At 42.9% G+C, this 25915-nt stretch overlaps 1 protein-coding gene and 1 pseudogene across 1 annotated transcript; both read right to left on the bottom strand.

Moving 5' to 3' along the window:
* Positions 1-15929: 15929 nt before the first annotated feature.
* Positions 15930-19677, bottom strand: LOC141022743 (disease resistance protein RGA2-like; annotated as a pseudogene).
* Positions 19678-20284: 607 nt separating this feature from the next.
* Positions 20285-22174, bottom strand: LOC109746951 (FBD-associated F-box protein At2g26860-like). Its single transcript, XM_073499531.1, has 3 exons — positions 21263-22174; positions 21030-21176; positions 20285-20446 (listed from the first exon to the last, which is right to left on the bottom strand). The coding sequence occupies exons 1-3, from the start codon at positions 22172-22174 to the stop codon at positions 20285-20287; spliced, it is 1221 nt and encodes a 406-aa protein (XP_073355632.1).
* Between the last annotated feature and the right edge of the window lie 3741 nt (positions 22175-25915).

Below are 25915 nucleotides of genomic sequence, written 5' to 3'. Positions count from 1 at the left end.
CTGAAACTAGGAAATTTAATTTGTGTTTTCATCTTCCTATCGTGCATCTTGTGTTCTCTTGGGGCGCGTTTGATTACCTGCATCTTTTTTTTCACTTTGCATACTTGTCCCAGTTGGGCCTGACTGAGCATATGCAGGCTAAAAACCAACATCTGCATGTCGATTGGTTGTGCATCCCCTCTAGCTTGAATGTGCTAAAACGAAAGGCATGTTGTTTGGTTGCGGACTTGCTTGAGGGGAAACACAAGTCCGGTTGTTTGGTTACATCCAGGATAGTTATGTGGTGACCTCCTTCTCAATGTGGTGAGGTTACCAAAGGCACACATGAACTACTAAGAACTAAACTAGTAGCAACACAACAATCTTAGGCACAAACATAAGTCTTAACCACGCAGAACAAGTTTTAAACCAACACAGTACGATAAGTTCTAAACGAAACCGAAATCTTAAAGCGAGAACAACAAGGAACGGGCAACAGGAGCTTAGGTGGTCGCGGCAAAGGCATTGCCGTGCTAACGTCAGCATGTACCCGATCATGATCTGGTGGACGGCGGCGAAGGTGGCCCAACCCTGATCAAGGGTGACCCTGGCGTTGATCACCCTCACCGTCACCCTCCATGTGCAGCCGGTCTTCGTCTTCAGCTTGAACTCTATGGGATGGCGGGAAGTGCTTTGTGAAGTCCAGAGGCAATGGCAGATGATGTCTACTATGCAACTTTATTCTTGTAGACACGTGTTGGGCCTCCAAGCGCAGAGTTTTGTAGGACAGTAGCAATTTTCCCTCAAGTGGATGACCTAAGGTTTATCAATCTATGAGAGGTGTAGGATGAAGATGGTCTCTCTCAAACGACCCTGCAACCAAATACAAGAAATCTCTTGTGTCCCCAGCACACCCAATACAATGGCAAATTGTATAGGTGCACTATTCGGCGAAGAGATGGTGATAAAAATGTAATATGGATGGTAGAAATATATTTTTATAATCTGAATAAATAAAAACGGCAGGGTAACAAATAGTAAACGGGCACAAAAACGGTATTGCAATTCTTAAAAATTAGGCCTAGTGCAACCCCTCAAAAGTGCTAACACAGTTCGATCATATGATTATCCCTCAAAGTGCAATAAAGAATCACTCCCGAGTTCCTATTAGCGGAGAACAAAAGATAGAAATCGTTTGTAGGGTACGAAACCACCTCAAGGCTATTCTTTCCGTTCGATCTATTCAAGAGTTCGTACTAAAATAACACAAAGCTATTCTTTCCGTTCGATCTATCCTAGAGTTCGTACTAAAATAACACCAAAGCAAATTCATATTCATAATACTCAATCCACACAAAGAACTACAAGGAGACCCAAAAGTTTCTATCGGAGAAAAGATAACAAAAATGTGCATCAACCCCTATGCATAGATTACCCCAATATCACCGCGGGAATCCGCAAGTTGATTGCCATAATGTATATCAAGTGAATCAATATGATACCCCATTATCACCTCAAGTATTCATACCGCAAGGCATACATCATGTGTTCCCAAATCTGAACATTCAATCCGACATGACAAAACTTCAAAGAATAAAGATTCAATTCATCACAACAAGAGTATAGAGGGGAGAAACATCATATGATCCATCTATATTAACAAAGCCCATGATATAGATCACGAGAGAGAGAGAGAGAGAGATTAAACACATAGCTAATGGTACACACCCTTAGCCCCGAGGGTGGGCTACTCCCTCCTCGTCGTGGTGGCCGCCGGGATGATGAAGATGGCCACTGGAGATGATTCGCCCCTCCGGCAGGGTGCCGGAACGGGGTCTAGATTGGTTTTCGGTGGCTACAGAGGCTTGCAGCGGCGGAACTTCCGATCTAGATTAACCCCGAAGGATTTGGAATATTTGGGAATTTATAGTGCAAAGAGGGGGTGCGGGAGGCCACCTAGGTGGGCACAATCCACCTGGACGCGTCAGGGGGCCCTGGCGTGCCCTGGTGGGTGATATGTCTCCGCCGTATCTACTTTTCCAAACACTTTTATCCTTGTCTTGGACTCTAACTTGCATGATTTGAATGGAACTAACCCGGACTAATGATGTTTTCAGCAGACTTGCCATGGTGTTATTTATGTGCAGAAACAAAAGTTCTCGGAATGACCTGAAACTCCACGGAACGTCTATTTGCAAATAATAAAAAATCCTTGCAAAAGATGAAGACCAGGGGGCCACACCCTGTCCACGAGGGTGGAGGGCGCCCCCCTAGGGCGCGCCCCCTACCTCGTGGGCCCTCTGGAGCTCCTCCGACCTCAACTCCAACTCTATATATTTGATTTCGGGGAGAAAAAAATCAGAGAGAAGAATTCATCGCGTTTTACGATACGGAGCCGCCGCCAAGCCCTAAAACATCTCGGGAGGGCTGATCTGGAGTCCGTTCGGGGCTCCGGAGAGGGGGATTCATCGCCGTCGTCATCATCAACCATCCTCCATCACCAATTTCATGATGCTCACCGCCGTGCGTGAGTAATTCCATCATAGGCTTGCTGGACGGTGATGGGTTGGATGAGGTCTATCATGTAATCGAGTTAGTTTTGTTAGGGTTTGATCCCTAGTATCCACTATGTTCTGAGATTGATGTTGCTATGACTTTGCTATGCTTAATGCTTGTCACTAGGGCCCGAGTGCCATGATTTCAGATCTGAACCTATTATGTTTTCATAAATATATGTGAGTTCTTGATCCTATCTTGCATGTCTATAGTCACCTACTATGTGTTATGATCCGGCAACCCCGAAGTGACAATAATCGGGACCATTCCCGGTGATGACCATAGTTTGAGGAGTTCATGTATTCACTATGTGCTAATGCTTTGTTCCGGTTCTCTATTAAAAGGAGGCCTTAATATCCCTTAGTTTCCATTAGGACCCCGCTACCACGGGAGGGTAGGACAAAAGATGTCATGCAAGTTCTTTTCCATAAGCACGTATGACTATATTGAGAATACATGCCTACATTACATTGATGAATTGCAGCTAGTTTTGTGTCACCCTATGTTATGATTGTTACATGATGAACCGCATCCGGCATAATTCTCCATCACCGATCCAATGCCTACGAGCTTTTCACATACTGTTCTTCGCTTATTTATTTTTCCGTTGCTACTGTTACAATCACTACAAAAATACCAAAAATATTACTTTTGCTACCATTACCGTTACCACTACTATCATATTACTTTGCTATTAAATACTTTGCTGCAGATACTAAGTTATCCAGGTGTGGTTGAATTGACAACTCAACTGCTAAAACTTGAGAATATTCTTTGGCTCCCCTTGTGTCGAATCAATAAATTTGGGTTGAATACTCTACCCTCGAAAACTGTTGCGATCCCCTATACTTGTGGGTTATCAAGACTATTTTCTGGCGCCGTTGCCGGGGAGCATAGCTCTATTCTTTGAGTCACTTGTGATTTATATCTGCTGGTCACTATGAAGAACTTGAAAGACGCTAAGACAACAATTTATCCCTCAACTACGAGGGGAGGTAAGGAACTGCCATGTAGCTCTGCACTTGTTTCACCTTCTGTTTTGAGTAAGCTTGAGACACCTAAACTTGCTTCTGCTATTCGTTCTGATATGTCGCATGTTATTGATGATGCCACTTCTGCTATGCATGATACATATGATGAGACTACTTCTATGCTTGATACTACTGTGCCACTTAGTGAATTTCTTGATGAACAAATTGCTAGGGCTAGAGAGAAAGAAATTATTGAAACTGATTATATTGATGAAAGTGATGATGAAGACTTGCCTGTTATTCCTGAGGGTTATGTTTTTGATAAAGAAGCTTCTTTAGCTATTTTAGCTTGCAAAGATAGATATGAGCTCAAGAGGTTATTAGCTAAATGGAATCAGCAATCTCTTAATGATAGAATGAAACCTGACCCTGCTTTTGCTACTTCACCTATCTGTGTTACCGATAAGGATTATGAATTCTCTGTTGATCCTGATATAATTACTTTGGTTGAATCTGATCCTTTTCATGGCTATGAATCTGAAAATGTTGTGGCACATCTTACTAAATTAAATGATATAGCCACCCTGTTCACTAATGATGAGAAATCTCGCTACCTTTATATCCTTAAAATATTTCCGTTCTCATTAAAGGGTGATGCTAAGATATGGTTTAATTCTCTTGATCCTGGTTGTGTGCGTAGTCCCCAGGATATGATTTATTACTTCTCTGCTAAATATTTCCCTGCTCATAAGAAACAAGCTGCTTTGAGGGATATATACAATTTTGTGCAAATTTAAGAAGAGAGTCTCCCACAAGCTTGGGGGAGGCTTCTCAAGTTACTTAATACTTTGCCTGATCATCCTCTTAAGAAAAATGAAATACTTGATATCTTTTATAATGGACTAACCAATGCTTCCAGAGATTACCTGGATAGTTGTGCTGGTTCTGTTTTCAGGGAAAGAACACCGGATGAAGCTGAAATTCTATTGAATAATATGTTGACAAATGAAAATAATTGGACACTTCCTGAGCCAGCTCCTGAGCCAATTCCTGAGCCTATTCCTAAACCAACTCCGAAGAAGAGAGGTGTTCTATTTCTTAGTCCTGAAGATATGCAAGAGGCAAAGAAATCTATGAAAGAAAAAGGTATTAAAGCTGAAGATGTTAAGAATTTACCTCCTATTGAAGAAATACATGGTCTTAATCTACCACCTATTGGAGAAATATATGATCCTAATCCATTACCTATTGAAGAACCTCATGGTCTTGATAACCCAACACAGGTAGTAAAGGTAAATTCTCTCTATAGATTTGATGAAGGTGATATTCCTCACTATAGTCTGCTAGACAATGCTTAGAAGAGTTTGATAATTTTATTGTCAAACAAGAAAACTTCAATGCTTATTTTGGTAGACAATTGAAATATAATTCCGATACGCTTGAACACTTGGGTAATTATATGGCTAATGTTAGAGGTGAACTTAAACTCATTAGTAAACATGCTTCTATGGTTACCACTCAAGTAGAACAAGTACTTAAAGCTCAAAATGATTTGCTCAATGAAATGAATAGTAAGAAAAATGATTATGCTGTTAGAGTGGCTACTAGAACTGGTAGAATGACTCAGGAACCTTTGTATCCTGAAGGCCACCCCAAGAGAATTGAGCAAGATTCTCAGAGAAATAATATTGATGCACCTAGTCCTTCTAAAAGGAAGAAAAAGAAAAATGATAGGACTTTGCATGCTTCTAGTGAACCTATTGCTGAACCACCTGAGAATCCAAATGATATTTCTATCTCTGATGCTGAAACACAATCTGGTAATGAACATGAACCTAGTGAAAATATTAATGATGATGTTCATGATGATGCTCAACCTAGTAATGATAATGATGTAGAAGTTGAACCTGCTGTTGATCTTGATAACCCACAATCAAAGAATCAACGTTATGATAAGAGAGACTTTGTTGCTAGGAAACACGGTAAAGAAAGGGAACCATGGGTTCAGAAACCCATGCCTTTTCCTCCCAAACCATCCAAGAAAAAGGATGATGAGGATTTTGAGCGCTTTGCTAAAATGATTAGACCTATCTTTTTGCGTATGCGATTAACTGATATGCTCAAAATGAATCCTTATGCTAAGTATATGAAAGATATTGTTACTAATAAAAGAAAGATACTGGAAGCTGAAATTTCCACCATGCTTGCTAATTATACTTTTAAGGGTGGAATACCTAAGAAACTTGGAGATCCAGGAGTACCTACTATACCATGCTCCATTAAAAGAAACTATGTTAAAACTGCTTTATGTGATCTTGGAGCCGGTGTTAGTGTTATGCCTCTCTCTTTATATCGTAGACTTGATTTGAATAAGTTGACACCTACTGAAATATCTTTGCAAATGGCCGATAAATCAACTGCTATACCTGTCGGTATTTGTGAGGATGTGCCTGTTGTGGTTGCAAACATTACTATTTTAACGGACTTTGTTATTCTTGATATTCCCGAGGACGATAGTATGTCTATTATTCTTGCAAGACCTTTTTTGAATACTGCAGGGGCTGTTATTGATTGCAACAAAGGCAATGTCACTGTAATGATAAAACGAGGGACATAACTACTTGAAAAGGATGTCTTGTATGTCAAATTCCAGAATACATCATCGGACATGAAAGTTCAATAACCTACAAGATAAAAATAGAACTAAACCTTGTAGTACAACATAATAAAATGCCCAATAAAAGTACTTCATTGGCTAAACAATTGGTGTACGTGAAGGCTAATGCACTGATCTTGGGCCAACCTGATGCACAAGGTCCTTTTATTTGGTAGGTAGTACTAAAAAAGGTTTTGGACCCGTATTCATGTGCATGAGGCTTGATATTATCGAGCATGTAGGGTCACACACTTAACTACTAGTGGTACGTAAGAGACTTGGAGGTAATGGATAATGAGAGGACGGGATTTGAAAGTGTTTCTGAATGATCTCATAAGTGTTTCGGGAGGTTCCGGGAGTGTCCCGGAAGTACCCGGTAATGTACCGAACGATCCTAGTGGGCTGCCCCTGCTGGGCTAGGGGGGTAAAGCCCACATGGGCCGAACTGGGCCTGTCCCAAAGGGAAAACTTGGGGGGAAAGCCACCTGGGAGGGAGTCCTAGGAGGACTCCACCTCTCTGGTTCGGCTGAACCCTAGAGAGGGTTTCCGCGTTCCCAAGTTGGCCAACCCGTCCCCTCCAACTGAAAATAGATGGGGGAACACCCCAGAGGCAGAGGAAGCACCAAGGCACCCCTTGATGATGTCCCGGCTAGGGGGGCTCTAACCATGTCGACCCCCGGCCAGGTTGGCCGGACTGAGGACTCCCTTGTGGGTTCCATCCTCGACCACTTCGGACAGCCCATGATGCATACGAGGAAGATTCCAGAAACCTTGCCGTTCAAGAAAAAGACTCCTCTCCACCAACATGACATATTTTTTTTGGTGTGTGTGGGAAATGCAAAGCTGGACTACAATTGTTGTCATTGTGTGGTATTGTATACTTTATCACTTAGAATCAACCAGTTGCATATAAATATTTTGTTGAGAAACTAACATAATTTCGGTGAGTCTCTTCCAATTTGGATCATGGTATGTCATTCAAAGATTATTGGGCATTTCTCCTCTTAGAGAAACATCCTTTTGGTGAACCATTCTCTTGGAAACCTTATGTCAGAAGGCCTAGCTTCTAAAAGTATGTACCAACTGCGACATCAAAGCAAAGGCAAGGGAAACCATGGTGGTGATAACAAGAAATTAAGGCAATGGAGATGGTAGTTCCACCCGGCACTGAAGCGAAATGATGTGCCCAAGCACGTGCTCTCATGTTCTGGTTTTTGTCACGTCCCAATGTTCGACTACAATTGTTGTTAGGTACATCCAAACATTAAATTTGGAGGCACCTTGAGTCGGTGACTAGAGGATTCCTTGGTGAGTTAATGCCCTCCTTTATTCCTCAACGTCTGACATCACCTCACTGCCTACTCTCTTGTCTTGGATTTCGTTGAGTTGGTCAGAGATGAATCATCCATTTTTGTATGATGAGTTGCTATATTAGAGCTAGGAATCCAAAAGGAACACTACCTTAGAGCTAGATTTTTTATAACTAATACTAGCCTAGAGCTAGTAGTCCGACGATAATGTTAGCTTAGGGTTATGAACCCAAAGGGAAAAGTAGATTAGATCTAGAAGATTGGAGGAGGTAAGAACCTAAAGGGAACACTACTTTAGAGCTAGAAGTTGGAAGTAAACACTAGCTTTGAGCTAGAAGTCCAAAATCAATGTTAGGTTAGGGCGAGAAATCTAAAGGCAACACTAGTATGTGAGGAGGAATATGTGGTCTGGGACATCCTTGGAAAAGGTCCTCCATGCTTCGCTCCACACTTTTCACAACAAATATTACCATGTTATTCCTTGAAGTCGGTCACGCCAGGGCAACCTTAGCCCACATCCCACCTCGTCCTGGCTACGGCCGCGACGTGGAGATCCAGCCGTGCTAGGCCACATGATTCTCCACACGCCCATCCTCGTTTGGGTGGCCATAGCTTCAACTTAGCACACCTCCATCTCCTTGGATTTGCTAGATCATCTCCTCAGAGAGAGAGAGAGAGAGAGGGGGGGGAGGGAGAGAGAGATAGTCCAATGCCTCCCCGAGTGAGGGGAGATATCCTATTAGTAATTTGCAAGGCATGCCATTGAGAATTTTACAAGAAGTTTGTCTTTGCTCCCTTCATAAGACCTAGCGTGATAGGGTAATTTTAATCAAGAATATTCCTATGGTATCTAGCATATTCCTGTAAGCTTTTAGTAATCATTTTATCTAATTAAAACATTGTCATGGACTCCTCATACATGAGAGAATGTTATTACTAGTTTTCTGTTTTGGATTTCTCTCACTTCTCTTTCCTCCTTTTGAATGTATTTTGAGGATTTGAGGGCTTATGGTGTTCATCAGTTAATACTGCCAGCCCTATGTGACCGTGCGTGGAATGAGTTGCCTGGCCATAGTGTAAGCCCTACTTCATATTTTATGGCTCTCGAGGCCCAATTTTCAAATAAGAGTGTTGAACCCAAAGGAGCCGAGGAAATAGTCGATTTGCCCTTTTTAATAGTTGTTGATCGCAATGTCGCTCCAAGTAATTCCTTCTTTTCTAGCAAAACAATGATTGCAGTTGAATCTATTGTGAGCGAATAATTTCAAATAACAAGATTGCACAAAAGTAAATAAGCGAGATAGAACTTTGGAGGGTGCAATAAGGGTGAAGGCGCTTGAGGTGTCCAGATTCCTCTAGTCCATTATGACCGTGAATGGGAAATATTTCATCGCTGCAGTATATGTGTATGTGAGAGTGATGCTGAAAACAACATACGTACTAATGCCTTAGTATCATATCATGCACAACCACCATTAGCACTTATGGCTGCACTGAAGTACGGTAATGATTAAGGGTGTCCCTGTGGATTGTGGCATAAAGAGCATATGTCTCTATAGGTATAATACTTAAAGTCCACTAGGGAGCGAGAAAGCTTAGGTCACTATGGGCGTGTTTGGTTGCCTGGGTGCATCTGTCATTTATTGCATGAAGGAGCTTGGTTGGGGCTGGCCTAGTTGAGGTCATGCAAAAATGAGTTGAAATGTGTGTTTGGTGTATTGCATGAGACGAGACAGGCTCAGCTCAGATTTTGTTTGGTTTGTTGCATGTGTGGTTGCATGAGAGATGCAGCATACAACATGTGTGTGTGTTTGGTTGCCTGTGTGCATCTGTCATGCATTGCATGAAGGAGCTTGGTTGGGGCTGGCCTGGTTGAGCTCATGCAAAAATGAGTTGAAATGTGTGTTTCGTGTACTGCATGAGACGAGACAGGCTCAGCTCAGATTTTGTTTGGTTTGTTCCATGTGTGGTTGCATGAGAGATGCAGCATACAACATATGTTGTTTGGTAGGTTGTATGATGTGAATTTGACTCTAGGGTGCTTGTTCATGTATGTGAAATAATTAGAATATAATGTTAGTGACATGCACTCCAAACTAGATATCTTTGCTGATTGAAGTAATAAAAGAATATATATTCACATGTCTTCAAAATTGCAGAGATGATTTAAGTAAGAAAAACAAAAATTTAGCAACATGTTTGTTGTTTGTACAAGTATATAAGAAGTTTATATACACATAAGAAATTTATGGCATAAAATAGCTAAAGAAATGCATCAGGATAATAGAGAGTGCACATAAATCAGGTATCCAGTGCAAGTACATCTTAAGAGTCCACATATTATAGAGCCACAAATTCATATGATCCATATTACAGTCCAACACATCCTAGAGTTCACATATTAGATAGCCACAAATTCATATTGTCCACATTACAGTCCAACAAAGGAACATAACATAAGGTCCATGTTACATTCCTTCACATATATACGGGCATGGTTTTTCTAACCAAATACAATAAAATATGGTCAGCTTCGTTAGGTGAATTAGCACATATTTGCTCACACTTCACCCTTGGGCACTTCATCGCTGGTCACGGGCACTCCATCCTTTGGCAGTCCATCCTTGGGCACGGGCACTCCACCGTTGACCTTTCAGAGGTGGTGCATGACCCAGCAAGTGTGACGAGTCTCCAACATCTGCACGAATGAGTGGCTCCTAGCCCTGTTGGCATTCTCATTGAGATAATCCAAGACAATCAACAGATCATCCTCGGTAAAACTAGGGAGATCCATGACAGCATCATAAAGTTCAGGATGTGCCTCTCCGGTGGACTTGATAGCAATAGCAACTTCACAGACAGCTTCGGACAAGTTGCTCATGACCAAAACTTCTTCTTCACTCATCAAGCTAGCCCTATTCCTTTTTCTAGTGGAGCTAGGAGCATCCTTACATGGTTCCTTCCCATGAGCAGCAGCAACAGCTTCCCCATGAGCAGCAGAAGTAGCACTCAATCCAGGTTCATTCCCATCAACAACAAATTCAGAACCACAAGCTTCAAGGTTTACCAATGAGGAGGAGGTTCCCACCATTGAAGGAACCCCAAGAGCCTCATTAGATGTCATTGCAAACCTTCCTGTAGCAATACCACTTCCAAAGATAGCAAGCATCTGAACATAATTCTGTAAAGGCACATTGAGGTACTCAACATCTTTGGGATGGTCCTACATGAAGCACAAGTAATTCTATGAGCATATGTAATTAAATAGCTACTGATCAGCCACTAAAAGCTAGTACAAACCTTGATATGGCCCATGTAGTGCTCTTCCCCCAGCAATATGACATAGTTGTTATCATCCCAAAGTGACCCACTAATGTCTCGGAGCTTACTTATCTTCACCCACCTAGCACGCCACTTGCGGAGGTGGTTGTACAATTGGGTCCCGGTTATGGAAAGACCAAAGTGCTCACTACAATTCTTAGCCACCTGGTTTAGGTGCACCTCCTTAAAGCCCTTTTCCGTCTTCACTCGACTAGCAATGAGCTCTACAAAGCGACGTAACACGAACCCAGACATTGGAGATGTCCAGCGCAATGGGTGATTCCCACCGCCATGCCCACCATCAGCCGCCATCTCAGCCATCACTCCTATGTACATAATAAACAAAAGGAAAGGAGAAATGATTACATAAGAGAATAAAAATTTATATCAAGTCTAAACAGAATTAAATAGAAGTGCTCGCGAGGCGACGTGGCGGCGATGTGCTCGCGAGGCGACGGGGCGGCGAGATCCGTTCACAGCATAGAGGAGAGGGGCGATGAGAGCAGCGCGGATATGGGTGTGAATCGATAGGGAGAGAAACCCTAGCCCTCTTCGCTCGCGTGGGTGCACGCGTGGGCGCTCGCGCGGATGCAGGCTCGTGGAAACGGCCGAAACTTGCGTGCGAGCTCAGCCTGGCTGGGGGGGGCCTATTTTGCATCAGTCGGGCCTGGCCCAGAGCGACATGCAGCCTACCAAGCGTTGCAAAAATTGCATGGTGGGTGTGATGCAGGTGCGAGACAAGGAACCAAACACGCCCTATGTGTATGTGAGAGTGATGCTAAAACAACATATGTACTAATGCCTTGGTATCATATCATGCACAACCACCATTAGCACTTATGGCTGCACTGAAGTACGGTAATGATTAAGGTTGTCCCTGTGGATTGTGGCATAAAGAGCATATGTCTCCATAGGTATCATACTAAAGGTCCACTAGGGAGCGAGAAAGCTTAGGTCACTATAGTACCTAAAACCCGGCATTCCAATAGCTCTTGCATCATTTATGTCCACTTAGTGCATATGTTGCGCAGTTGGCGTTGCACAACATCACAAAGAACATCACCACAACATAACATATATGAAATAAATTACCGCACTACAATCATAAGTAAACTAGGGTTTCTCCATATCCATGAGAGGAACTACTAAAACATAAAGGCATAATAAACGAATGAGATAGACAGAATTAGAGATGAATGATACACGTAAGCCATGCACAAATCCACAATGAGATAGACATATCGAAATGACAAGTTTGGATATACAACCCGATGAGTGTGGGACTCGATGGTGAATGCGAGGATGGTGTTGGAGATGGTAGTTGCCCTTGGACTCTTCACTCAAATTATTACCGGCAACGGTTACCCTCATGTGGATTCCTCTCTGATCAGGAGGCAGATTTTCTACTGGTGTTTCTATTATTTTTGAAAGGGTTGTTTTGTTCATGGAGTCATTGTGTTCTCTCCCTCTCCGAATCACTTGTACATGTGGCATATAGTCAATCTCACAAAGGTGCCCGTGCGGGGTACGAATGCCTCCGCTCCTACAAGTGCCTGGATAATGTTTTATTAGCGCAAAACTATGGGGTTTCTTTCCTCGGTGGCTTTGGCCCTTCTTTAGGAAGGTTCCTCTAGTATCCAATCTTCATATTTCCAAAATAAAATGGAGGTTCCCTTTAAATGCTACAAAACCCTCAAATTTATACTGTTTTGGAATCTAGGAAAAAGGGGAACACAACTGCCACAAAATAACAAAAACATAACATCACACAAAATGCACACATCAAAGCCCAAGATCTAAAAGGCATTTTCCTACAACTTAAATATGCCTAGAGAGAGATATGCATATAAAGTTTCTCGATATCCGCACTCTTACTCTGAAGTCTCAAACTGTCCCTCACCTTATCCTTGTTCAAGTCTACTTTATTTCTCTAGACATCCAAGTAGAGGTTATATATTTCCTCCTCCTCCTTAATATCCTCCTTTATTTTTCAATTCTATGTCTTTCTTAAAAAGGAATCTCCACCCACAAGGCCGGTATTGCGCTCGCCGCTCTGTTTGGCACGACCTTATCTTCTCCCACTCTCCCCTCATCATTCCACATATTTTCGACACTGGTGCACTTTCACCTCCACTTTTGTCGGCTAAATACACTCATCTCGTCAAGCTGGAACCACTTGGTGCTGGAAACCAAGATTTTGCGTCGTTCTTCATCCGTTGCTTCCGGGGAAGAATTAGACTCAGCCTATCCACATGAGTCCCCTTGATGCCGATCTAGCAAAAACAGGCACCTGAGGAGTCGTATCATTGAGCATAGTCGCATAACACCTTCATTGATGGAGATACCTGCTAACTTTGGACATTATACATTTGTCACTTCTTCAAGGAGATCACCTGTGTCTTTTTAGCACTATTTTCATTCATTATATAGTGGAGAAGATATCAATAAAAATCATCAAAGAAGTGAATCCGAAGAGGTTCTTTTCGACGAAAAGAAAAATGGTAAGGATGTTTGAAGCAAATGAAATTCTAGGTAGAATTTCGATTCTTTCGGACCCGCTAGATGTATCTCTTCTCATTGTTCCATGGTGGATTAGATATGCAATCGAGAGAGTACATGTCACATATTTATGAGAAAGGAAAATATAACTATAATTTTTTCAAAAAATTACCTCCTCTCACATATGCAAAAAGGAATTTTTATGCTTATTTTCCAAACACTGATGGATGGTTTAACTGAAACAATCACATCGCCTAAAAAGAAGTTACCTGTACGACTAGAGACGTCATCCTAGAGAGTACATGTACAACTACAGACTTCATTCTAGAGAATATATGTATGATTTTTCCTTGATTTTTGAAAAAATTTAAATGAGTCTTTCTGACCAATTGAAAAGTACATTATTGATGTACCAAATTTGGTACAAAATAGGAACCCTTAAGAGAAGATGATGAAAAGTGACACTTGTCATGATTTATTTTATGTGAAGAGAGCAATTTATTCTTCTGATTTTGACTTCCTAGGCAACTATTGGTTTCCACTGATTTGTGTCATTCAAGAAAAGGGACAAGAAAAAAAATAATTGTATGAAGGGTCAAATGCCGACTCAACAATTTTTTTATTACAACTAAATTGACCAGGTTTAGTCACTCAATCAGCTTCAAGATTTTTTTTTTAATCCAGATCCTAAATTCATACGTTTATTAATTTTGTTTATTATTGATTGGAGAACTATTTTCGAAAAGGAGGTTGTGACGCCCGGCCTCTGCACCATTGTGATGCACATATCCATTTTTATTAATTATTAAGCTGAGTACAGACGAAGGCAACCACAGATATACCATTAAAAGGTTTGATAAACACCTACAACTAAGTCGACTTCTTCCAGCAGCAACGCCTTCAAGATGGAATAAATGTCGTCCGGCCGTAGATGCCTTGGACAAGGAGACAAACGAATATATAATCAACAAACCAAAGTATACACCCTAAAAACAAAGTATACAAGAGACCGTACTTGATTTTTGTCCTTTCGCTTGTCGGTTCTAGGCCTGTCTTTGTAAAACTACAAATCACAAAGATCCAACTCCATTATATTGGCGATATTTCATTTTGCTATAAGCGCGAATCACCTTCTCTTGATCGACAGGGTCTGCCATTTCACAGGTTAGCAAAAGAATCAACAAACATAAGCCACCAATTACAGAAGCTACATAGTAACATATTGAAAACATAAAATGTTCTTCTTTTGAGAGTAAGCTGACTAACCTTTGATATTTCTCTTGGGGACGTGCTCAATCTTTTGCCAGTTTGGATGACCAATCGTGTCACATGATCGACTTCATGAACTCGTCATTGTAGTGAAGGAGATTAAACACCTCAAGAGACTGGGGAAGAGTTGGAAGCCAGCGGATATTCAAGCAATGATCAATCATCATTTTCTTGAGCAACATAAGGTTCTCCATAGTACTTGGTAAGCTGTCCCAGCTGCAGCCCCATAGCCAGGGTGAACGCAGATGAATGAAACCCTCGAGTTTAGGAGCAGGTCCGAGTTGGCTGCATTCCCAAAACTCGAGTTCCTGTAGGTCCTTTGGGCCGCCGCTCTGCTTACTCCGAATAAGTTTTTTACCGGTGGAGAATCGGCCATCCATTCAATTTTAGGGATTCGTGCAGCTATTTGAGGTATAGAACAAGTTAATGGAATACAAAGAGAATACATGTGGGCCCCTTGCATGTCTTTTCAACTTTTGTCAGGAGAGAGAGAATGTGTCGAGCGAAGCACAACGTTGTATCATTGCATGCATGTTAAAATATTCTATCTCCAGATACGCTGAACATGCATTTTATTTTCATTCTCAGATTTTTAACGATTCATATCTTTTGAACCAAAGTTCATTATTAAAACTTTTTATATATTTGAACTCGTGGTGTGAAGACCTTCAGAACAAGATCAATTTTGGATATATTTGAACTACATTTTTTGTATACATTTCAAATATCTGTGAAATCAGTTTCATAAAACATTAAAAGGTTTCACTATTTCATATAAGTGTTATCTACGGTCTCAAAAAAAAATCACAAACTGGAATGCAGAACTTACAAACTAACTTCACTCATTTGATTTTACTCGTTTTTTAAAGAAACCGATTCCACTCAATTGAAAAAATAAATTCACTCACTTCATAAAACATATTTGCTCGTTTCAGAAATTATATTTCTCATTTCAAGAAACGATTTCAATCATTCAAACAATGATTTCGGTTATTTCATAAATTGGTTTCACTCAATTCGAAAAACCTATTTCACTTAATTCAGAAAAAATGTATTTCACTTCTTTCAAAAAAGTATTTCACTAATTTGAAAAGGCACATTTCACTCCTTTGAGAAATTTATTTTTCATGAGTTAAAATAAGGTTTCACTCATTACAAAAACACTTGGTTCACGTATCTTAAATAAACTGATTTCACTTATTTGTAATAACCGATTTCACTCAATTTAGAGAAAATAATTTCACACGATTAAGAAAACAAGTTTCAGTCGTTTCAAAATACAGATTTCACTAAGAAAAAAAGCATATTTTGGAAAAGTGAGTTTGTTCATTTTAAAACACATAATTCACTTGTATCAAATAACTACTTTCAATACTTTGAAATAACAAGCTTCACGTATTTCACACCGGAATATCTGTCATGTGTATGAAAAAAATGATTTCACTCAATTCAAGAAAATAATTTCACTTATTATAGAAAGGTTATTTCACTTATTTCAAAATAACTAGATTTCACTGAATTCTAAAATAATTTCAGTTATTTCAATACATGGATTTTTAACATAGTTCTGACAACATAAATTTGTTTGAAACGGTAAAATTGAAACTAGTTTAAATGCATTGAAAATTGGTCTTGTTCGAAAGGTCTCGTCGCTAGGAATTCAAATATATAAAAAGTTTCAAAAATAAATTTGTAGCTTAAAAGATATGAATGATTGAAATTATCTAAAGAGAAATAAAAGGACATGAATTTAGTGAGGGAGAGATGAGATCGATTGTGCCCGTGTCATGCATGTTGGGAGGAGAGATAATATGTGTCATGCATGCGTGGATGGGATGGAGGGGACCACTGATTTGACTTAAGTGCCGAGATACGAAGATGGGAGTTGGACAATACATAGCTATACTTATGGAGTAGGACCAGAACTGCACAGATCTTAAAGGCACTGTGTGGTGGATGCTGTGGCGGTACATCCCGCCACCGGTAAAAGATACTTTGCGCCTGCTTACCCACCATCCAATTTGTATACCTCAAACCTTTGTAGTATGAGAGACATAGTGTTTCAACTTTCAAGCCATATGGAAGGACGAAGGCCCTCAAGTACCTCAGCTTCAGCTTCTGGACAACAACTGTCACCATCCCAGTTCAGTGTGAGTTCCGTGAGTCGTTCTTTGGCTGATAGATTGGCTTCAACAGCTTGCTCGTTGCTCTCAACATTTTCAAGACCATTGATACACAGGCTGCTGCTAAGCTTGTTTAGGTCCCTTAGTTGCTTTACCTTACCCGCGATATGTGAAGAAGAAGGATATGTGAAAGAAGTTGGTGAGGCTAGCAGTGGAAGAGTCTAAACTTACACCACCACCAAAATGTAGCAGATGGATATGGTAAAGCTTGGTTAGTGTTCTTCGTAAAATCACCAAGCTTGATGTTTCTGTCCCGAAGCTAAGATGGCGAAGATGCTTTAACTGACAACAGATTCAGGGACTGAGAGCATAACTAAAGGCAAATTTAGGGCCAGTACCCGTAGTTTCAGCAGAACCTTGAATATAATCTTGATGACTTCCTCGATTGCCGAACCCCAACCAGCATTATAAATCATGAGAGTCCACAATTTTTTTAATTCAAGGATCTTTCTGGTCATGAATGCTCCACTATATTGGTAAATATAAAGATGTCGAACATCTCAAGGAACTTCTCCTGTCCAAAATTCTTTTCCCTAGCCGCTGCCATTCTCGACTCAAAAGCAATTACTTCTGGCGACCATCCCTACTAAATCATGCAGCATATCATGCATTAAAAAGTAGTCCTTTCCATTTTGGTCCTTCCCTCCTTGGTGCAGAAATGAGGTTGACACTAGTTCATAGAAGTATTCTCGATCGATATCTCCCAATTCCTCCTCTTCATTAGTACTTCTTATAAACCCTTTGCCACCCACAGTTCAACTAATTCATCACACTGGAGGTGATGTTTTTCAGGGGAAATACTGCAATAAGCAAATCATCGCCTAGCATGCTGATCGAGATGTTTGTAGCTCCACCATAGAGCTCCCATGGTCCCGGCGACAAACTTATCATTTCTAGCTATTCTCCAAAACTCAGCACCAGGTCTCATACCTGATAGAGGCGACCCTTTCAACTTTTTTACAATGTCAGCCCCAACCACATTCAGTCTTCTTCGAACATGATCATCTAGAATTGCTCCTTCAAGTGCATAGTGCATCAACAACTTACAGAAGACATCATCATCCAAGTCAGATATGGGAACACATCTCAGTTTTTTAGCACCCAAAACTAGTAATGCATCTTCAATTCTACTAGTCACTAGAATCTTGCTTCCTACTTCTCTAGCCTTCAGCGGAGAAAATATCTGCCGCAGGTACCCATGCTGCCTCTCATCCCTAATATCGCACAAGACATCATCTAGAACCAAGAGAAATCGTTTTCCATGCAATTTCCTCCAACTTATCTTGTAGGGTGTTAAGGTTATTGAGTTGAGGGCACGAATTTCCTGTAGCTACCTCAAATATTTCCTTAAAAATGTCACCCATGCTAAAATTCTGAGAAACATGAACCATCATAACAAGGTCAAAATAGTCGCCCTTTTTTTCTTGCTGGTCCTTCTCATGGGCATAAACTAAATATGCAAGGGTAGATTTCCCAGACCCGCCAATGTCATGAATACCAATTACAGAATAACATAAACCATTGTTGGTATTTGGCTGATCAGCAGCTTCCTTCTCATGAAGCATTTCCGTGTTCTTGTCACGCTCTTTATCTCGCCCGAATACTATTGGCGGAGGGGTCCCCGTAGTGACTGCGCCTTCTGAACTGGCAGGAGCAGCTTGGCTTCAATTGAAATTAATCATGGTTGATAAGTTGAGATGTTCTACAAATTTGAATGCATTGGTTATAATATCGTTTATCTTATCTAAGCTTTCTTTCAAATCCTTCTTTCACATACCAGTAGCCTGCGAAAAAAAATCAAAGGGTGTAGTGTCAACAAACAATAGGACTTTTATGGGGACTGCAGCAAAAAATAAAGCGTAAACATATAAAAAGGGTTAGAATTTCTAAGTCACCCTTAGCAAGGGTTTGTGTGTAAAACAAGCGTGGCATGGTTTGCTAGAAGAGTGAATTGTGCCACAAATATGCGGAAATCTATTTGGCTCCCGGGCTGTGCGCGAAAAATAATTTTTGAAATATCAAAAAAAATCCCAACAATTTTTTATGTATTCATAGTCACATCCAAATGCTACCGACAAAGTTTTAGGCAAAAGGGTGAAATATTTTGGCCTACGCAAAAAAGACAAATTAGAACACCAAATGTTACCCCAAAATGTCAACCCAAATATATTTTTACCGACGAAATGCTACAGCTCCGTTTCGCATGAATATTGTCAAGCATGGTTATGACACTAACAAGAATATCCACAAAAAAATCAGAATATTTTGAAAACATTTTACCACTTTCTTGAGTTACTGTTCATCCGGGAGCAAGCAGATGCTCCCGGGAGCCAAAACGCCCCCCGGCACTACCCAAACAATTACTAGAAAAAGTCAAAGTTACCGGGCACAGGCCCTGAAAATTGTGTCTATAATTGAAGGCGAAGTAGTAGTAACTGATGATGATTGCTTTTGCCCATATTGATGAGGACTGCATCATCTTAACATAACTAGGAAAGGATCCTGTCTACAAAACTATTCGACTGCAGTTGAATCGTCTTCAAAAGTTCAAATATGTAGCGCCACAATGTTTCAGAACATGTGAGAAACCGAAACACGTAGACAAAAAGGGTCATTTCTTATCATGTGACCTATCAGATATGTAGCACCGCAATATTTCAGAACATGTGAGAAACCGAAACACATAGACAATAAGGACAAACCTTTTTTTTAGGGGGGGAGCCCTTGGCCTTGGGCAGGAGTTTCTTCAGCCAACACCTCTTACGTAGAGGCACGCTGCTATCTGATTTGAACTTGTCATCTTGCATCTTTTTCTCAAGACAATGATACTCAATGTCATCCAAGATGTCTTCGGCTTCATAGAAAGCATTCTCAAGATCGTTGAAGAGCTGCTCCACACGAGACCTGTTGGGGAACTCCTCAAATACCTCCATAGCCCGCTCGAGCAGCAAAACTTTTGGACCAAGCTGTCCTAACTTCTCTCATGCGTGAAATCTGAGGTATAGTTGACGCATTTCTTGAAAAGCTCAGAGATGATAGGCGCTGTGACCCATCCTATGGCTTTCATGCCTAGCATGGTCACTGGATCCACCATTAGAGGCTGATTTGCTGGAAGTAGGGCTTCACATCAGGAGTTGCAACAGGCTGTGGAAGGGAAGGGCCTTCTTGGAATGGCTACTACTCAGTCCTATGCATCCTGGCACTACCGGATCAACGGCCTATGCCGACGGCCAAGGGCCGTCGGCATAGGCTTCTTCCCATCGGCGTAAATCTAAGCGGACGGCTGCCATTGGCATAGGCCCGTCGGCGTAGATGACCTTAGCGTAGTCTTGTCAGACCGTCGGCACAGATATGCCGTCGGCATAGGGTCCTGGTCGGTGCGCTTCGGACCGATGACATGGCACCCGTATTTATGCCGACGGCCGCCCGTCTCCGCTGTCGGCATAGTTCCGACGCGGTTAGCCGCCCGTCACGAGCGGGTCGCCGGGCCCGCTGCTATGCCGACGGCCCGTGTATGCCGACGACAGCTGTAGGCGTAGCCTAGGCTAAACCGACGGCTTTTCTGTGCCGACGGGGGCCGTTGGCACAGCTGGGGATAGCCCAACAGCTGTTGTACGCCGACGGCCTGGACCCGGCTGTCGGCATAGCCTGGAGTAGGCCGATGGGGGCCATCGGCATATGTTTGGCCGTCGGCATCCAGCCCTGTTCCGGTAGTGTGGTAGCACAAATGGCTTCAGATTCAAGAGTAAGGAAGCCTCCATTGACTCACCATCTCTATAAACACATCAGATCTCGAAACTAGGTCATGGTCCCTGTCCACGTGGATAGCTAACTTCAACACACTCAATACTAATATTTGAAATCTAAGGTTCAAAAATATATTTTAAATTTAGGCCCCCCTGTAGGGTTTTTTGATGAATTTGCATGAACTGAATCCTAGGTTGCTCACGTGTTTATTTGTTTCTTTCAATCAATACTTTGTAACAAGTAATTTTAATCCTGCTTTGTTGCTCACGTGTTTATTTGTTTCTTTCAATCAATACTTTGTAACAAGTAATTTTAATGAAAAGGTATGTGTATCTTTCCTCCTTGCCAAACAAGCAAGGAGAGAATTTTGGACAACTCTAAGACGAGGTACAATACAGGAGGATACTGTACGCACTACTTTTATCTTTTGTGGTAGACTAGATTTGGTGAGTGATTGAAAATCAGATCAACTTCCTGCTATATTGTTAATGCTGAATATTCAAGTAACATGCCATTCTAGAAAGAGTCATATCCATACTTTGAAATTCTGCAGGGCAGGTGCAGCTTGCAGGATAAACAGGGTCCAGCTCAGATCACACTCAGGGAAGATACCAGAAAGATAGACATTGGCCAGGTTTCTGAATATGGCAGTCAGATGCTTCGGCTGCTCCGGCTGAACCCAAATCTGTAACATGAAGGACACAAGATACACAGCTGAACTTGGTAAAGAAGAAGAGCAGATGATATGTAAATGGACAGAATTAAATTTACCGTTTGGCAAAAAAAATTGAGTTTCAGTTTCGACAGATTCCCGGAACTCCTTGGAAGGCAGTCGCTCAACATGAGTGGCGCGTGCCATGCATTGGCATAATAACCGAGGTTCACTCGGCGAAGCTTGGGAACATCGCCGAAGTGCACCAGAGGGTTCTCATAGCGCCGAGAACGGCACACCACTGTCGTGAGCTTGGGGACGGAGATGAGTTCGATCCGTTCGCAACGAAAACGGATGAAGTCAAGCTTCCCAAGCCCTGAGCACGGGGTATCAATCTTGAATGCCGACTGCTCATCAACCAGTCTGCAGGAACTCAGGGTGAGGTGCTTGAGCTCATTGCAAGCACTAATGAGGTCGGTGACATCGGAATGTCCAAACACAAGGTTCTTGAGTGTAAGCCTCGTGAGACACTGGAAGGCAACCGGGTAGGCACGGGAGAAGGACATGAACTGCTTCCCGAACTCAGCAAGCAGTGGGGCGAGCAGCAGGGATGGCGGCGGGAATATGCAAAACTCAAGGCATTCGGTATCTCCGTAGCTCAGAAGGTCCTCGATGGTGCGGCCTATGGAGCTCAGGTGAGGAGATGACACGTAGAAGGTGAGGATGAGGGTCTTGAGGGCGTCACTTTCGCAGTCGCACTCGTCCAAAGGAACCACAGACAACAGCGTCTGCGCAGCGCTCGTGAACGCGTCCATGACCTCGGACGGCGTGGCGCCTTGGAAGTAGCCAACGTCGAGGTGCAGGCGGGAGAGCCGGTAGGGGAGATGATGCCACCGCGCCGAGACTGCGCCGGTGCGGACCGCCTCGGGCAGGTCAAGGCGCTCAATGATTTCGAGGAGTAGTTCGTCAGGGAGCGCGCTGATTCTGTCCTCGTCTCTGTCGATGTTGAGCTTGCGCGGCAGCGACTCCATGGCCGGAATCCAGAGCCCTATTGATTAGTTAACTGATTGAAACCCTAGAATCCTGAGATGCGACCTTGGCGCCCTGCTCGGAGGACGCGGCTGCTAGTCGCTGAGATTGCGTGGTTAGCTTCGATTTGGTGCTGGATTGTATCGTCGAACTATTGGATTGGATCGGATCTCTCCACGGTGGGAACGAGTAGTAAGGAGAAGAATAAGCCTCGTGCCGTGCTGTCACTTTCCCCCAGGAGATTTTTTCTTGCCGAGACTTAGAGATTTTTTTTTTGCCGATACTTCATTTTTATTGGAATTTTTTGCAAATACTGTACAGCCACTACAACTACCTGACAAAACCCACCGGTACAAATATTTTACGGTAATACTAACGGGCGGATGGTCACAGAGAAGAAACTCCAAGACGCAATCTCTAGGAAGCAATTACCATGCTAGTCCGAAAAAATTGCAACCCTCCTATACCTAAAACCATCATGAAAATCGTTCGCAAATGCCATCCTTCACCGAACATTCACTAGTTATTGAAGCTCAAATTTTATGGTGGGCTGGGTGCGAAATAGCATAGCACGTGTATTGGCCGGGAAAGGTTGCGTGAAAAAACTTTGTAAAACTTGATTCCAGTTGTCATCTTGGTGCATGGACTCCGTGGTAGCTTCGGAGTTTGCAGCGATTGAATAAAAACACAACGATTCCAACTAAAGAAATGTCTCATAAAACCCACCTATACAAATGCTTTAAGAACAAAACAGAGATATGTACATTCGCTTGGGCCGTGCCTGTGTGTTTGCACGTGTAGTATCCTTTGTGCTCCATCGTTTGATTCTTTTCATGCTATACTCTCCTGCACCGTGTTTATCTGTCCTCCCTCCACGTGATGCTATATTGTCTCGTGCAGTAGCTAGCTTAGCTATTTTGTTACTTGTTTAGAGCGTCTACAGCCAGTGTCTACAGCCACGGATAGCAAACCCGAGCACTCAAACGCCCGCGTCCGCGAGCCCTGCTCGGCCATGCCTCAAGTTTCTCTCTCCATATCCGCGTACCTCATATCCAACATCCTATATCGATATTAGACATGCAACGTAGAGCTACTCTACGTGATCAAACAACGCACAATGACTTTCGGAAAAAAAGAAAAACGCACAATGAAATCGACATCAAACGGTCAACCAAATGCACATCAATGAATTGTACATCATCCAAAAAATCTTCGGAGTTCATCGCCGGACAAGTTCTTCACTTCAACAACTAAAAAAGATAATGAACATAGGAGGAGGAGCGTCTTCACCACTTCCTCGCCGGGCCTTTCCCCTTCCGGTCGCCGGCGTAGTTGTAGGCGTCCGTGGCTGGTGGAGGATCTTGGTCGTCGGAGGAGCAGTTGGAGATGTGGTCGTCATCCGAGTCGGAGTCGGAGTCGGAGTCAGAGAGGACGATCAACCCCTTCATCAGGCGGACGGCCATGTCCTGCTGCTGCTTCAACTTGGCGAGCCGAGCCGCCTCCGCTGCCTCCTTCGCCTCGCGCTCCGACTACTCTATGACAAGCCAGAGCGCCTTCACGTTCTTTTGTCGCACGCATCGAGCGTCCGTCTTCGCTGTCATGAGCGACCGGCAGTACACCCAAGCGAGGAGCCGTTTGTCCTCGTCGGGCTCCGCCGACATCCTGTGGCGGCGGCGCACAAACTTCTCTGCCGCGTCCCTCTCCCTTGCCTGCTGCCTCTAATGGCGGGCGGTGCGGGCCGACGGCGCTGGCACCAGCACCTACCACTGCCCCCCGGGAGCAGCGGCTGATGGGGAAAGGGGATGGCACGGGGGCGGAACAGACTGTGCTACACTGGCGGAGTTGCACGCGGGCCGGGAGAGGCCAGCTCCGGCGTCCGCGCTGCACCGGGGCGGGAGCTGTGGCGACGCTCCAAATTCCAAGATGCCCTTGGTGTCCACCTTGGACCACTCCAAGGCAATGCGGAGGCCCAGCTCTTCGTTGACGTCAACGTTGGAGCTGGAGTGGCCACCGGAGCTCGACATTGCGCCGGATAGGATCGGAATTGAAGTTGGAAGAGGAGAGGACGGAGTGAGAGAGGAGAGCGAGCGAGCTAGGGTTCCGAGCGAGGAGTCGGATGGTTATTTTTGTGGGACAACCGTGGGGTCGGTCGTGGGCTGGGCCTATCAACTATGATGTGGCAGACGTGCCTGGATGTGCCCGGGCCGCTCCATATCCACCCCATATTTGGGCAGGATATGAGGGGCGCCGGACTGCCCGGGCGTTTGAGGCCGGTTTGAGGCGCCCGGGTGGGTTAATGTTTTGTGACCGGTCAATGACCAGGCCGTTCGCCCGGGCGTTTGAGAGGTGTTTGTGGCGCCCGGCTGTAGATGCTCTTACTATAACTAAATCCAACACAAAACCACCGATATTAGTGGTCAGTGATGTTCAACTTGATGCTACTGCTTTACCTCCAAGAATTGCTATTGCCATTTTAGTTATGGACTGCTGGAATATTTGGATGAAGATGAACCATCTGATTTTTTATAATATCAAACCCAACCTTCTCACACGGAAGCTTTTGTTGAAACAGGATCTCAGGATCATGAGTCATAGAATAAGACAAGTTACTTTCGAATTATCCAGAGATGGATTGAGGTCCATCTTCCAGTTTATCACTTCTAGTTCCCGCAATTTTTGTTGTTTCCAAAGAAAGGAATTGGTTGAACCTGAAACTCCCCCCCCCCCCCCCTACATTTGTGCATATTATCTTGTTTTTAATATATGAAAATATCATAGAACAATTGTTCTAAATTGTATCCAAGACAAACAATTTCCATGCAAAAGGGAGTAGGGCACTGAGATACCCTATCTCCACTCAATTTTGTGCTAGCTACAGATTTGCTTCAATCAATTTTTAATGATGTTATGGCAAATGAACTAGTCAGAACTCCCATTGATAGTGTTCCTTCCCATGATTTCCCAACCATTCAATATGTTGATCCCACCATTCCTGCCCTACCTGCTTGCCTAGTTCAACTCCAACACTCACAGAATTTGCTCATGCACTATGAAGTATCAGTATCACACCTCTATTTTGGGTTGTGTTTAGGGGGGTTTACATGCACCTAGCAGCGCTTCCTCTCTGCCTTTCTAGACCTAAAGTGAAGGATTATATCTCTCTCGTGCAGAGAATTGAGGCCGTCTGGTTGCTCAACTTTTTTGTCCTATGGGGGGCTTTGGTTAGTTAAATCTGTTTTCACTAGTATTCCAACCTTCTTCATGTGTTCCTTGGAGCTCCCTATGACTGTAGTTGAGCAGATCAACAAATACTTAAGGAATTGCTTCTAGAGAAAGTATGACATGGAATAAAGAGGGCCTTCCTTGATTGCTTGGGACAAAGTTTTTCTAGCTAAAGACCTTGGTGGTCTAGGGGTGTACTACCAATAATGAACCCCTCTTGATTAAGCATTTGCTTAAATTCTTTAATCAACTAGATTTGCCCAGTGTCCAGCTAATTTGGGAGATTTACTACTCTAATGGATCATCTAATGACGGGAGTGGTTGACTCTTTTTGGTGGAAGAAGACGCTGAAGTTAATGTCTGGTTTCAAATCTGCTGCTTTCTGTCATGTTGGGCAAAGGTAACACCATTCTGTTCTGGTGTGACAAGTGGAGTGATAATGCACTCATAAATAAATTTCGTGAGTTGTACTGCTTTGCTACTAATGAGAAAATCTCACTCAAGGAGGCTCTCAGCTCCCC

The sequence above is a fragment of the Aegilops tauschii genome, chromosome 5, assembly GCF_002575655.3.
Source record: "Aegilops tauschii subsp. strangulata cultivar AL8/78 chromosome 5, Aet v6.0, whole genome shotgun sequence".
NCBI lineage: Eukaryota > Viridiplantae > Streptophyta > Magnoliopsida > Poales > Poaceae > Aegilops > Aegilops tauschii.
Note: the sequence above shows the minus strand (reverse complement) of the source record. Positions and strands in the feature narration are given on the sequence as shown.

What these genes read in the sequence shown, in the direction of transcription:
- LOC109746951 (XM_073499531.1), bottom strand. Translation starts at nt 22,174, where the DNA reads ATGGAGTCGCTGCCGCGCAAGCTCAACATCGACAGAGACGAGGACAGA. An exon ending in TCAATTTTTTTTGCCAAACG is followed by an intron (nt 21,177 to 21,262) that starts GTAAATTTAATT and finishes TTCATGTTACAG; the next exon opens with ATTTGGGTTCAGCCGGAGCA. An exon ending in CTGCCCTGCAGAATTTCAAA is followed by an intron (nt 20,447 to 21,029) that starts GTATGGATATGA and finishes CTACCGGAACAG; the next exon opens with GGCTGGATGCCGACGGCCAA.